General features: G+C 54.3%; 1 protein-coding gene across 3 annotated transcripts in view; it reads left to right on the top strand.

The window, feature by feature from the left end:
• Positions 1-2,635: 2,635 nt before the first annotated feature.
• Positions 2,636-12,992, top strand: part of SCUBE3 (signal peptide, CUB domain and EGF like domain containing 3) — a 37,368-nt gene continuing 27,011 nt past the window's right edge. For all 3 annotated transcript variants that reach the window (XM_041760388.1, XM_041760396.1, XM_041760379.1), the window contains exon 1: positions 2,636-3,253. In XM_041760388.1, coding sequence (XP_041616322.1) covers positions 3,169-3,253 — 85 coding nt within the window. In that variant the 5' untranslated portion in view covers positions 2,636-3,168. The remainder of the gene's footprint in view (positions 3,254-12,992) is intronic.

Genomic DNA, 12,992 nt, shown 5'->3' with positions numbered 1-12,992 from the left:
ACCCAGGGACGTTTTTTGCTCCTGCCAGTGAGGGTATGGCATATGCTGCTGCTTTTGTAATACCACTCGTAAGAGTCATTTCATTATTTCTTCCTTGTCATCTTCCTGTGTCATTACCCCGTTGTGAGTCCCTGCAGAAGTGGACAGGGCAGAGGGTCGTGGGACCGGCCCCTCAATTCACAGTGCCCAGTGATAGAAGCCTTGCTTCTGTTCCCACAGAATCCTCAGAAGGGCTGGGGGTGGGCTGGATCCAGACCGGATGGTGGGGAGCAGAGCAGGGACCTGAGCTTCTGCCAGTTGTGGAGGAAGCTCATCCTAGAGGAGCAGAGCAAAAGCTGGCAAAATGGAGGGGGGCGGGCAGAGAAAACCAGAGTAAAGGACACTGAACCTCCCAGAGACTTAGCAGCTATGATAGGGCAAGGTCCACACACTCAGGGGGCCAGGAAACCACCGAACTAGAGAAAGGGTCTGAGGTGACCTATAGATCTGCCCCTACAGACTCCTTCATTCCCACCTCCCCTGTGGTCTAGAGGGTGAGCCGGCGCCCTCCTCCCTAGGGACCCAGAGAAGCTCTCACGAGTGTCCAAGACAAGGCAGAGACAAAGCAAGGCATGGTGCAGTCTCCCTTCCCTGGGTTGGAGGGGCTCCTCAGCTCTCTCCCTATGACCCCATGTAGATCCAGCACCATCTGGCAACCTCCAACTCTTCTCCTCCTTTTTTTTTTTTTTAACCACTCTCTTGTTTGGGGCAGAGAGGATGGCAAGTTTGCACTTGTCCCCCAGCCCTATACATAATTGGTGGCAGCAGGCAAAGCAGCTTCAAGGGGAGGGGTTTGCCAATGGAATGAAGGAGGGAGGGAGTCCTAGAGCGACAGAGCAGAAGGGACCTGGGAGATCACTTGACCCAACCTTTTGTGGCCTCCACACCATTCCTGTGATCTGTGTGCTTCCATCCCTACCATCATCTCTCGTGCCAGGCAGGGGCTCTCAAGACCTCCTCTCCAGGCTTCCTAAGGGCATTGTCTCCTTTCAGCCAAGGGGCTAATCCATCCTCTTCTTTTCTAGATAGCACTGAGAGGCCCATTGAGATGTGATTTGCCCAAAGGCAATCCTCATCCCAGGACACAGCCAGGACAAAAACCCCAAGTGCTTGAGTCTGTTTTCATCCTCCCACTCTTCTACTCAATCCCGAGGGAAGGAAGGGCTCAAGTCTTCTCCCTGGGGGCTCAGGAAACCTCTGACACATCACACCTGTCACCTAACTGATGTGAGCTGCTAGTGTCAAGGTTCTGAGAACTGAGTTATTTTCAGGATGATTCTGGTCATTTCCCTTCCTCCCTGGGTACCCTGAGGGCTTTGTGAGGCTAGTCTGGGTCCCAATTGCCTTTTCGCTGCAGAAAGTTGGCTTTGAAATAATTGTCTGGAACCTGGCATGGTCTCAGGCTGACGAAGCCCCACGTTCCAAGAAAGCCCTCACTATCTTTTCAAGGGGTTTTTCTCTAGTGATGAGAGGAGAGAAGATGCCAGGCTGTAAATCCATCCAGGAGGCAGTGTCCAGGGCTCAGAGACACTTCCTTTTATACCTTTGCATATATATATATATATATATATATATATATATATATATATATATATATTTTTTTTTTTTTTTTTTTTTTGCGAATATCATTCATCGCTCCTCTGCTGCTGAGCAGTTGGAGATATGAAGTGTTCAGAATGGACTATTGGGGCCACATCCTGAAGCTGTGAGGGCAGGTTTGGAGAAGCGTGTTGTGCCGATCTTTGTGTCTGCATTTACACGCATAGGCATATTCCCGTGGATTAGCTTTTGCCCCTGTGCCGAGCGCATGAGAGTTTTATCCGTAAAACCATCTCTATAGGGGTAGGGTGACTCAGTGGGCTACCTTCAAGGCCTTAACTGCAAGGGAGTGTGCCCTGGGGCTGGCAGTTTGAGCTGAGGGAAGACTACTTTCTTCTTGGTCCTCAATTAAAGTGGACTCGGCACTAGGATTGAACACTGAGACCAGAGGGTGTGTGTGTGGGGGGTGGGGGGGTGGTAAGAGTTGGCAGGGAGTCGCTCGGCCCGAGGTCGGCGCCGTTCTCGGTCTTTCTTGGTCCTGTGCGGCCGCATCTCCCGTGCCCGGCCGCGTCGGCCGGCGGGCCGGGGTGCCAGCGCGATTCCGTCCGGCCCAGCCTCCCCGACACCCCGAGCTCTCTTTGTCTCGGGGCAGAGGTGTGCGTGCAAACCTGCGTCGCGCGGCCCCCAGCTCGTGCGAGCGCGGGGGGCGCACCCTAGCTTCCCCGCTCTTTCGGCGGGGAGAGAGGACCAGCCGGAGCCGGGTGCTGTTTGGTCTGGAGCCGAGCGGGGCTTGCATTGATCCATTGATTGTGCGCGGTCTGCGCCTGACCTCCCTGCTCCCGGGGAAGCCGTCTCCATGGAGACCGGGCCCGCTCCCCCAGCGCCGGATTGTAAATTCCTGCAGGCAGCGGCCCGGCAGCCTGGGGAGGGGGCCGCCGCGCCCGGGCGCGCAGGGGGAGCGGCCGCCGCGCCGAGGCCCCATTTGAAAGAAAAAAGGGGCACGAAAAAGGAGGTGGTGGAGGAGGAGGAGGGGGGGGGAGGAGGAAGAAAACGAAAAGGAGCAGAGGAGAGGAGGAGAAAGAGGAGGAGGAGGAGGAGAAAGGCGAAGAAAAAGAGACGGAGCCCGAGACGCGGAGAAGGAGCGAGAGAGGAAGAAAGAGAGGCAGAAAGGGCGTGTTTCTGGCGCGGCGTTTCCCCTCCCCTTTCTCAGGTCCCTCGCTCGGGCTCTGCGCGCTCTCCCGCCGCAGCTCTCTCCGGGCGAAGCCGGGAGTTGGGGAGGATTGGACGGAGCAGCCCCGCCGCCGCCGCCCGCTGAGCCCGGCTCGGACACGGCGGGGGCTCCCCTCCGTCCGCGGCGCCCGGCGCCCCCAGCCTCGTCGCGCCCTCCGCGCCGCTCTCCCCGGCGTCGGGCCGGGAGAAGCCGGCGGCATCGGGAGCCTCCCGCCCAGGGCGCCGCGCCCCCGCAGCCCCGCGCCCGCAGCCCCCGGCCCGGGCCCGGCGGGGCGCCCCCTGCCCTGCCCTCCTCTCCCCTCCCCTCCCGCGCGCGGGGGCCCGGCCGGCTTCCGCCCTCGCGGGGCTGCGACCCCAGCCATGGGCTCGGGGCGCGTGCCCGGGCTCTGCCTGCTGGTCCTGCTGGTCCACGCCCGCGCCGCGCAGCACAGCAGAGCCGCGCAAGGTAAGGCAGGAGGGGCGCGCGGCGGCGGGGCGGCGGGGCGGCGGGGCGGCGGGGCCCCAGGGCGGGCGCGCGGTGTCCGCGGGGCCGGGCAGGTGCCGGGAGCGTGCGGCTGTCAGAGCCCGGCGCCGTGCGGGGCCCCGGTCGGGGGGCCCGGACCTCTGGGGGCCCGGGCCTCGGGGCGCCGCGTCCTGGCCGCGAGGCTGGAGGAGCCGGGAGCGACCCCAGCAGTGAGACGTCTGCCCCCACCCCCGGGGCAGAAGTCGCCACGCACCTCAGCATTCTCCGCCCGCCTTCTGGGCCACCCCCAGCATCTTCGAAAGACTTCTTGTCTTCCAAAAGTACGAGAGAGAATCTTCTCTTCTCTCAGACATTGCCAGAAACTTTTGAGCTGTGGCCTGGAGAGACGGAGAGAATGAAACTTTCAAGCCACGCCGTGTATCTCTTCCCTTCACCCCACCCCCCACCCCGCCCCAACCCTCACGCGGAGTCAGACAAAATTTCCCAGTTGTTGTCTTATCAGTAGAAAAATGTTAAAGAAAAATAGGATCTTTCCTCGAAAGACCAGCTCGTCTCTCACTGGAAGGTAGGGGGCTGAAGAAGAGAAGAAAGATTTCTGACTGGCTACCAGCAAGAATGTCGCTTTTCTGCCTCTTTGGGGGAAATCTCTTTCCTCTTGCATGGCTTTCATTTCTTATCATAATATTTATTTATTAAGGCCTCGGGTTTCCAATTCCATTTAAATCCAGGTCAGAATTGCATTAAAATAACAAAGTAAAATTCCAGGCCAGGGAGCTCTGACAGGCCCCTCTAGGAATTAGAGAGCGAGCCAGGGAGGCCCTGCGGCCCCCATCCCTGACCCCAGGCTCGCTGCCGGGCGGGTCCGAGGCTCTGCTGGCAGAAACCAGCCTGGTGGGCTACAGTTCTCTTGGGGACAGCCTCCCCTCCCCGTTGACCTCTTGTTGCACCCTTCCCCCATCATGTCCTCACCCAGGAAGAGATTTATATGGACAAAAAGAAAATTCTTCCCGACAAGCCTTCGCTGAGGAGGATCTGATTCTGCCTATTGTCCCAGGGGCTCCTGAAGCCAAGCTAGGGTGTGGAAGTGGCTGAGCCAGAAGGGAAAGTTGAACTTGGGCATTGGGGTAGCCTGAGCCCCCAGCAGTCAGGTTGCTGTATCCTGGAGCCTGAGCACCCGCCTGGCTCTTAGGCTGCTCTTGTGTACTGGATGGGCTCCCACTCCAGGTGAAAGGAAGGTGCTATACCAACACTGCCTCTTCAGCTACCTCCTTCCTCCAACCTGCCCTTTAAGGGAGCCCAAGTGGTGGAGATCCGAAGCTGTCACATACCAGAGCTCACCCCCACCCCCTGGCAATCCCAAACTGCCTCTTCTCCGGTCCTGGCTCCAGACAGCCCACTACCACTGCCACCCCCAGCCTGGGAGCAGCCCCTCTTGCACTGTGGATTTGCTTGTGTTTTCATAAACAAAGCTGGCTTTTGTAGTGTGTGCTGACTTACTCATAACATAGAATTAGCTGGGGAGTTTAGTCTGAAGGAAGGAACAGATTTCATTCAGTAATCTAGAGACAAGATAAGGGCCTCTTTCAAGTTGGAGCCAGTGTCTGTAGTGGCCCTAGTGAGACCGGGGGGCTGGGGGCAAGAGGGGGAGCAAACAGTATATCCAGGGAGGTTCCCAGGGCTGATGGAGACTCCTACAAGGGACAGGTGCCAAGGGGAGGTCAGCTCATCCTTTAGGGACAGAAGACTCAAGATCCCTCCACGGGGAAAAAAACAAAACAAAAAAAAGATCCCTCCACGGTGCTCCAGGGCTCCCTCTTTCATCAGACACCCTGCTAAATGCTGTGGAGGGCTAGGAAGATGCAGCCGGAGTGGAGTGGAGGCGAGGCCCCTGCCCTCAGGGAACTTACATCCTAATAGTTGCATCCACTACTTATATTCAGGCCACACCTGCGCTGACTGGGCCACAGTTAGCTGTGTGTCTTCCTTCCTTCTGACCCTTGAGTCTAACCTGGCATAGAATAAAAGCCTGTCATTTCAGCTCCCTGTGATGCTGCTGTTCAGGAAATATACCAACTGGGGCTGCCAGAGATTGGCTAATGACAGGTCTGTTGGGTTAGAGGGATGTTTCCGTACCCAAACCTACAGACCAGTGCCGCGGGAAAGCCAAGTACTGACGGGGCACACAGTGGAGTGCTGCAGACACTCCTTGCTCCCAGACATACCTCCTAGGTATCCCCAGTGCCAGGAGGTGTGCCTTTAATGCCACATGCTTTTAAATAAAGCTCTGGTGGGTCTCTTTATATTACAAATACCCTCGGTAAATGTCTTGTGTGGTTATTATACCTCTGGGTATAGTGTGTGTGTATATATAGTATAGTTACTATATTTCAGTGCCTTTTCCCCAAAGACTCCATCCCACCAAAGAACTAAAGTGGAAAGGGATAGGGAGGAGGAGAGGGACAAGGAGGGGAGCCCTGAGTGTGCAAGTGCGTGTGGGGTGAGGTTCATCACGATCACCCACATGTGATATAGCTGGGTATCTATGTCTATTGTGACTTGGTCATTAAGCCTAGAAATGTACATTTTAGTGTCTGAAAACTGTGTGTGGACGAATGGGTGGGTAAGCGCGTGTGACTGGGAATGAGTGGGCATGAGGGTACATGGTTTTGAGTGTTTTTCAAGTGCTCGTCTGTGTATTTTAAAGTAGACAGACTGGATAACCAAGATAATTGTTAACTTAAAAGCATTAATTTGCTTTGCTTTTTTTGGGGAGGGGGTGTGTGTGTGCAGCAGTGGTTAAAAAAGACCTAATCCTTGCTTAGGGCTCAGGTTACAGCTGAATGAAAAGGTCTCCTGGCCTCCCGGGGAAAACTTGTCCCCAGGGCGGGCTCAGGGAGAGCCAGCCTGGCCGCTTAGTTTACCTGGTTGTTTTCTCTTCTCATTAGGGATAAAATGTTGATAAAGTCGTGTATTTAGAGTTTCCCAGTAACACCATCCCCAGGACTGAGCCCGTTCATCTGGTGGCAAACAGTGTCTCTCTGTCTCCGTGCGTCTCTCTGGGTCTCTGTCTGGGTGGATGTGTGTCTCTCTCTTTCTTTCCCCCACCCCTCTCTTCCTCTTTAATGTGGCTGTTTCCTTTCCTCCCCGCTTCCCTGGGCTCCTGTGGCCAGCTCTTACAGTGAGGGGACTGTTCCTCCTAGCCCCTCCCTCCAAAATATGAAATGAAAACCATAACCGTGTCAGCGGGTGAGGGTGGCCCCGTGGGCAGCCGGCTATTGCCTGTGCCCCATCCAGGCCACACTGGGAGAGAGAGAAAGCAAGTCAGTCCCCACTCTTGGAGCCTGATCTTCAATCAGTTGCTTCTAAGCCTGTCTCTCCACCACCACCACCAACCCCCTCCATTTTTCCAGAAGGGTGGAGAAGAGGGGTGGACTGCTTAGAAATTCCTCAGGATTCCCTTTGACCTCTCTTCTCTCAGTGACATGTTCCCCGGGGAGGTGGGGGGGGAAGCCTGGGGCCAGGGGAGGACTTCTTCACTTCTCACCCCTCATCTCCTTGAGTCTCCGCAGGGTGGAATGGGAGAGAGGGGAGCAGAAGACACCAACCGAGGCCAGAATTACTACAGGCGGACAGAAAAGAAAGTTATTAGCCACCCCTAAATGAGATTGTTTTCTGAAACCTTCAGGAATCCGAGAGCATGAGAACCGGTTTGAGATGTGAGCGGCTGGGACCTGTTGTAAAAGGAGCCGGCCCTGGGTGTGAGTTTGGGAATGTGAGGTGTGCATTCACTGGGGCATGCAAGCGTGCGTGTGCATGACTCAGGGTGTGTGTGTGTGTGTGTGTGTGTGTGTATGTGTGTCCGTCCATCCGTGCGTGTGTGCGTGCACAGTGCTCTGGTGAGAGGAAAAAGGAAGCAGGGAAATGTGCATTTTGTTTTCGTTGGAGAAGTAAAGAAGTGGAATGGCTTGGTCTGGTGCCTTCGATTGAGTGTGGGGGAAGGGAATGGATGGTTTCAGACACTCTTGTGAAGATGGAGCTGGAGGAGCTTGCTGCCTGAGCTCACCCCAGTCCCTGCCCCCGGCTCCTGTCCCCGCTTGTCAGGGTGTGGGCCTCCTTTGCCGTCCCTGTACCCCTAGCACATGACCACTTGCAAGAAAGAGTCCCTGTCAGGGCTGGAAACTGCAGAGCTGCTCTGAGGCTGGCAGTGCCCGCAAGAGGCCCAGACCTGGGGACAGCTTCTTCAGGCTCAGTTATAAGACAGGAGTCTGCTGGGCCCTGGGGGGAGAAGTGATACGGCTGCCAACCCAGCGACGTCTGCAGGGTTGAGGACATAGGCACCTGGGTGAAGAGGGGACATAGACCCTCTCCTCTTCCCCAGTGGCCCCTCTGTCACCAGACTGGCCACTCTCCTCCTGTGCCCTATATTGCCAGCCCGACGTAGCTTGTGGTAGGGCAGTTAGTGCCAATGGGGTTAGGTAGATGCAGAGCCTGAGGACTGGGGCCTTTGAGGGAAAAACTGAAATTCCCTTCCTCCCTTGTAAATGGGCTAGAGTATTCAGCTCTGAGTTTCTGCACATCTTATCAAAATCCTTCTTGCTAGAAGACAGAAGACACCACAGCAAGGCTTGGTTCTGTCCCCAGACCTCCTCAGGCCTTCTCGCCTGACACTCAGGCCCTCTTCTCCCCATCTGCTTAGTTTTCCTGGTTGTTTTCTCTTCTCATTAGGGATAAAATATTGATAACGTTGTGCATTTAGAGTTTCCCAGTAACACCATCCCTGGACGGAACATGTCCCTGCCACTTGGCTACTCATCCTTTCTTCCCCCACCCCTGTTTCCTGGGGCCCAAAGTACTCAATAGTTTCGTGTCCTCAACTAGAGTGCCCCCTCCCCGCCCGGGAAAACAAGTTTGTGTTTCTGTGCCTGTGTGTGGATGTGTGTGTACCCAACAACTTTGGGAAGTTGAGCTGCAGTGGTTGTGTTCTAGAAACTGAATACTGTCTAGGCAGGGCCCCTAGGCCCCAGCCCCTGGTCCTATACCGTATATTCTCAGATCCAAGACTAGCCCTCTGTGTTTTGCTCCAGCTGAAACATCTCCCCTTTATACACCAAGGTACTGTTCTGTTGTTGCCATTGGGTTTGGCCCCAGAGGTGAAGAGATGACTCCTAAATAGGGGGCTGTGGCCCTCACTCTCAACTACAGTCTCCCCTGCGGCTGTAACCACAGCCCTAGACAGCTGTGGGGTTTGGATTTCAGAGCCTCAGGCCAGGGGCTGTCCACATCTGGTCCCTGATGGTGACAAGCTGAGGAGAGACCTGGGCAGGAGGTGCCGGAGCTGGAGGGAAGATCGAGAATAAGGCCAGAGATGGAAGGAATCCCTGGGTGAGGGTGGAGCGTCAGGATGGATGTGTGGGCATGGTGGAGGGGGCCCTGGGAGAAACGGGGAGCTCAAAGGACAGATCCTGGGGAGCAAGTTGACAGAGAGGACGTTTTTACAAGTTTCTAATTATATTTATTTGGAGTTTTTCCTCTGGCGGTTTGAAGCTGTTAACAGCAGGAACCTGTATCCCTGGTGTTTGTTTTTGTTTCTAACCAGCTGCTTGGCCCAGCAGAGTGAATCCAAGTTGGAGACACCTGCCCACGGCTGCTGCCCACCCCTTCTTCGCTGCAGCTCTGTCTGTGCCCACCCTGGTACACTGCCCTCCTTCCCTGCCTGCCACTCTGCGCTGCCCTCCTTCCAGCTACCCCCATGCCCAAAGCTGGTCTCCCAACAGGAACATCCAAATGGCAGCTCCAAGACATTCCCTGGTTACGTATCGAATGCTTGCTTCATGCCTGTGCTTTGCACTGAGTTGGGGTGGTGGGGTGCACAACAACGACTAAGGCGGGGATTCCTCCCTCGGGTGTTTATGGACCATAATGCGTAGTGACTAAGCACTGGACTGGGAGTCAGGAGACCCAGGGTCTGGCTCTGCACAAGGTGTTCACTCTTATCCTCTCTGGGCTTGTTCTCCGTCTGTGTCGTGAGAGACAGGACCATGTGAAGACCATGCGAAATAGCCTGCGTCAAGGCTCTATGCACATAATTATGCACCATCTGATATCATCATCGTCATTCATGCTGTCATTTTCTCCATCAATGTAAAGAGAGAAGGCTGATAACCATGAAGCTGGAGCTTGCCTTGGCCCACTGCCTGCCTCCCTGCCCCTGTCTTTCTAGTGCTCTGTTCTTTCCTTCCTACCCATCCTCTAAAGGCCTCTGAATGGGTGACAAGACTCTCAGGTTCAGCCCTGCTCCCATCCGGTCACCTCTGGTCACTCTTCAGTCAGGCTGGCTCAGCTTATATAATAGGAAGGGTCCTTTTTTTTACAAAAGAAGCAAATGCTCTGTGTCCTCTCCTTGGGGTCATTTGTGTGGTTTACTGGATTCTCTCCAGGCATTCCTTAGTCCTGTCTATGCTTTGTCCAGGCCGAGGATGGGCCCTGGCTCCAGCTGAGGTCACAGAGTCGCATCCCAGTTCCAGATTGGGAAGGCAGCCTGAGGAGCCAGAGCTGGGAAGCCAGGCTCTACCAGTTTCCCTAGTTGCCCTTTTGATCTAGAGGTAGAGCACATGCACACATACGCAGGTTAAGGTGTCATGGCCAAAGCCTGGGCTGGTCCTACTTTGGATGTTACTTATGTGTGGGAGGCAACAAGGAGGAAAGGATAAGTGAACAGACCAGAAGCAGCAATGGTATGCTGGTGTCAAGTGGACTCTGGGGCCCTGTCATCCCGTGCTAGTTAGCACTGAGGCTGGGGAACATCTATTGGACAAAGATGCTCCAAAGAGATGCCTGAGCAGCTCCAGATAATATCTGAAGCCCCTGGGAGCCTATGGATCCTACAGAATTCCCTAGGAATCCTACCCTCGATTCATTGGTCCCAGTCTCTTCTGGCCTCAGCATCACCAAATGGATGTGTTTAAGTGGGTCTCTTATTTTCCCTGAGTTTCCTATACTCCTACCCTTAATTTAAGACTAAATTTCCTAGGACTATGCTCCACCTAGAACAACCGTGGGGTCACAGGAAAATAAAAAGCTTTTTCCTTGTGGTAACAGAGAACGGAGAAGATGACACAAATGTGGACCTCATCTACTCACCCATCAACCCATCCTCCTGTCTGTCATTTACATCTTGTTCACTGCTGGATGCCCAGCTCCTAGCGCAGTGTTTGGCATGTTGCTGAATGCATGTTCTCAGCCCCTAGCTGCTATGTGGGTTTCAAAGATTATCAGAAGCCCTGGCCTCAGGGAGGTTTCAAGAGGGAGATAATACATGTGACCTAAAAGTCAAATAATGTACAAGCAGCATGTAATAGGCATTACAAGACTGTGGCCAGGCAATCAGAGAGCCTGCACTCAGCCCAAACACCCTGGGGTAACCTGGCTTGGGCAGGAAGGATGTCATAGAGGTCATTAGGACACCAGGCAGGCTGCTTTGGACCTTCTCACTGGACCCAGCAAATCTGCCCACAACTCCCCCCGCCCCAGACACTGAATGATAGGGACACTACGGTGGTAATGTAAAAGTGAGGTGGACTCTCCCTAGGGGTGCCTGCTTATCTGCAGCCTGCATTCTGCATTTCCATTTGTTGTTATTCCTGAGCTGGACCAGAGCAAAATTCTGAAGCAGACAGAGTATTTCCTTGGTGGGGGGGGGGGGGGGGGGGGAGGGGGGTCTGCTGCTTCCATTTTGAGGTATACTTCCCCATCCTTGGAGGGAATCTTAGGGCTGCCCATGTTCAAATAATCCACCCTTTCAGGGCTGCCCTCTCACCCTCTATACGCCACCCCCCACATCCCAGCCTTCCTCCCTGCATTGAGCAGAATTTAAGGAGCGCTCTGCAAGGCACTGAAGCAAATCCAGAAGAAATGTCAGGTGGCACTGGGGAAAGCTACTGCAGTTACAAATCAGTGCATTCAAGACAGAGAGGGTGAGGCAGGGAGGTTCTTACTCATCTGGGGTATCTTGACAGCTACCAATCTCCCCTAATTCAGCTTTTGATCCAGCCCCGTACTTGAGGTGGGAATAAAGGCACAAAAGGATAACTCTCACAAAGGATCGTGGAGGGTAGCTTTTTGGTTTCCAGCTGGCCCCTCGCCCACTTCACCCTCTTCCTTGGGCAGTTCCCAGCGTGGTGGAGTAGTCAGGCAGTGGAGAAGGTACCTTCAGGTATGTGTCTCCCCAACATGCCCTGTACCATCACATGCTCTCCTGCGGCTGCACGTCCCCACACCGGACCTGTAGTGGGGCCTTTGATGAAACAAAGGAGGAGCAGAGTTGGGGGTTAAGAAATGATACTGGGGAGAAAGTTGGAGAGGGAATAAAAATAGCAGACCTTTTTGAGCACATACTGTATGCCTGCACTGCAGTGCTAAGTACTTGATAAGTATTAACTCATCTGATGCTCACAGCAGCCCCATGAGGAGGTGCTATTATTACTAAATGTGTTTACAGAGGAGGGAGCAGGTAAGTTCAGAGGCTGGCCCAGGACCACACGGACACAGGTGGAGCTGGCATTTGCACTGACACAGTACCACTCCAGAATCTGTTTTCTCAGACACTCTGTCAGCTTGCTTCCCAGCTCAGGCAAATGGTCTGTTCACATTATTTGAGATGGGAAAGGAAGACAGACCACAGCCCAGCCCAACCTCACCCTTGAGGTCCTGATGCAGCCGGTCTAGGAGAGTGCCTAGACATCCACATTTTTTTAAACGCCCCCAGGGAATCCCAGTGTGCAGCCAGGGTTGAGAACCACCAGTCTAGACCAATCCATGTCCAACTAGCATCAACTTGTTTGTCAGGCCAGTAGTAAATACTTGCTCCCTGAGAGCTATGATGAGACTATGCCTATGGGTATTGAAGGGATCACCGAATGGACAATTCTGGGTGGGCAGATGTGGTGGAAGGGTGCTCTGAAAGAATGAACTGGCAAAAGGAAGAGACACTGGATATAATTTAGGGTCCTTTTTCAGAGCTCTGTTTTGTTTATTTATTTTTAGAGAAGGGGAGGGACAGAGGGAGAGAATCTCAAGCAGAGCTTCATGCCCAGTGTGGAACCTGATGCAGGGCTTGATCTCACAACCCTGAGATTATGACCTGAACCTCAATCAAGAGTTGGAAGCAAACTGACTGAGTCACCAGGAGCCCCTCAGAGCTCTGCTTTCGGCCTGAACTGATTCAAAAGATTCCATTCAAATGGTTGAAGGGTCCCGTCCTTGGTGAGTGACCAGCCAAGTGAGGAAAGCTGACCATGCCACACAGGAGCATTAGCAGAGTGGCTCAGCAATGGCAGCAAGTGAGCAGAGGCAGGCTGAGTCCCCTGGGACCAGGAACTCTTAAGGAATAGGGCTTAGCAGGAAGAGCTTTGGGGGAGACAATTCTGAGCCAGATTTGGGAAGCCAGGAACAGTGTGGCTAGAAAAGAGAAGACTGTGTCTCAAATGTGAAGAATGAGATGTGTGTGAATGTTTGCACAGGGGGAGAATGCTTAGATGTTGTAGAGGGAGGAGGTAAGAGATAAGACTTTCAGAGCTGAGACTCTTGGCTGGAGAGGGATAAGAACCATGAGTGGGAGGTGAGGGAGTGGGTAGGACGGTGGGAAGAGCCCAGCTGTTGGAAGGGTCTAAAGGTTCTCCAGGAAGCCTGGGTTTGCTGCCATCAGCATCAGTGGCACTCAGGT

Source organism: Vulpes lagopus, chromosome 1 (genome assembly GCF_018345385.1).
Source record: "Vulpes lagopus strain Blue_001 chromosome 1, ASM1834538v1, whole genome shotgun sequence".
Classification (NCBI taxonomy): domain Eukaryota; kingdom Metazoa; phylum Chordata; class Mammalia; order Carnivora; family Canidae; genus Vulpes; species Vulpes lagopus.
The sequence above is the reverse complement of the archived record's forward strand: the minus strand, read 5'-3'. Positions and strand labels throughout refer to the sequence as shown.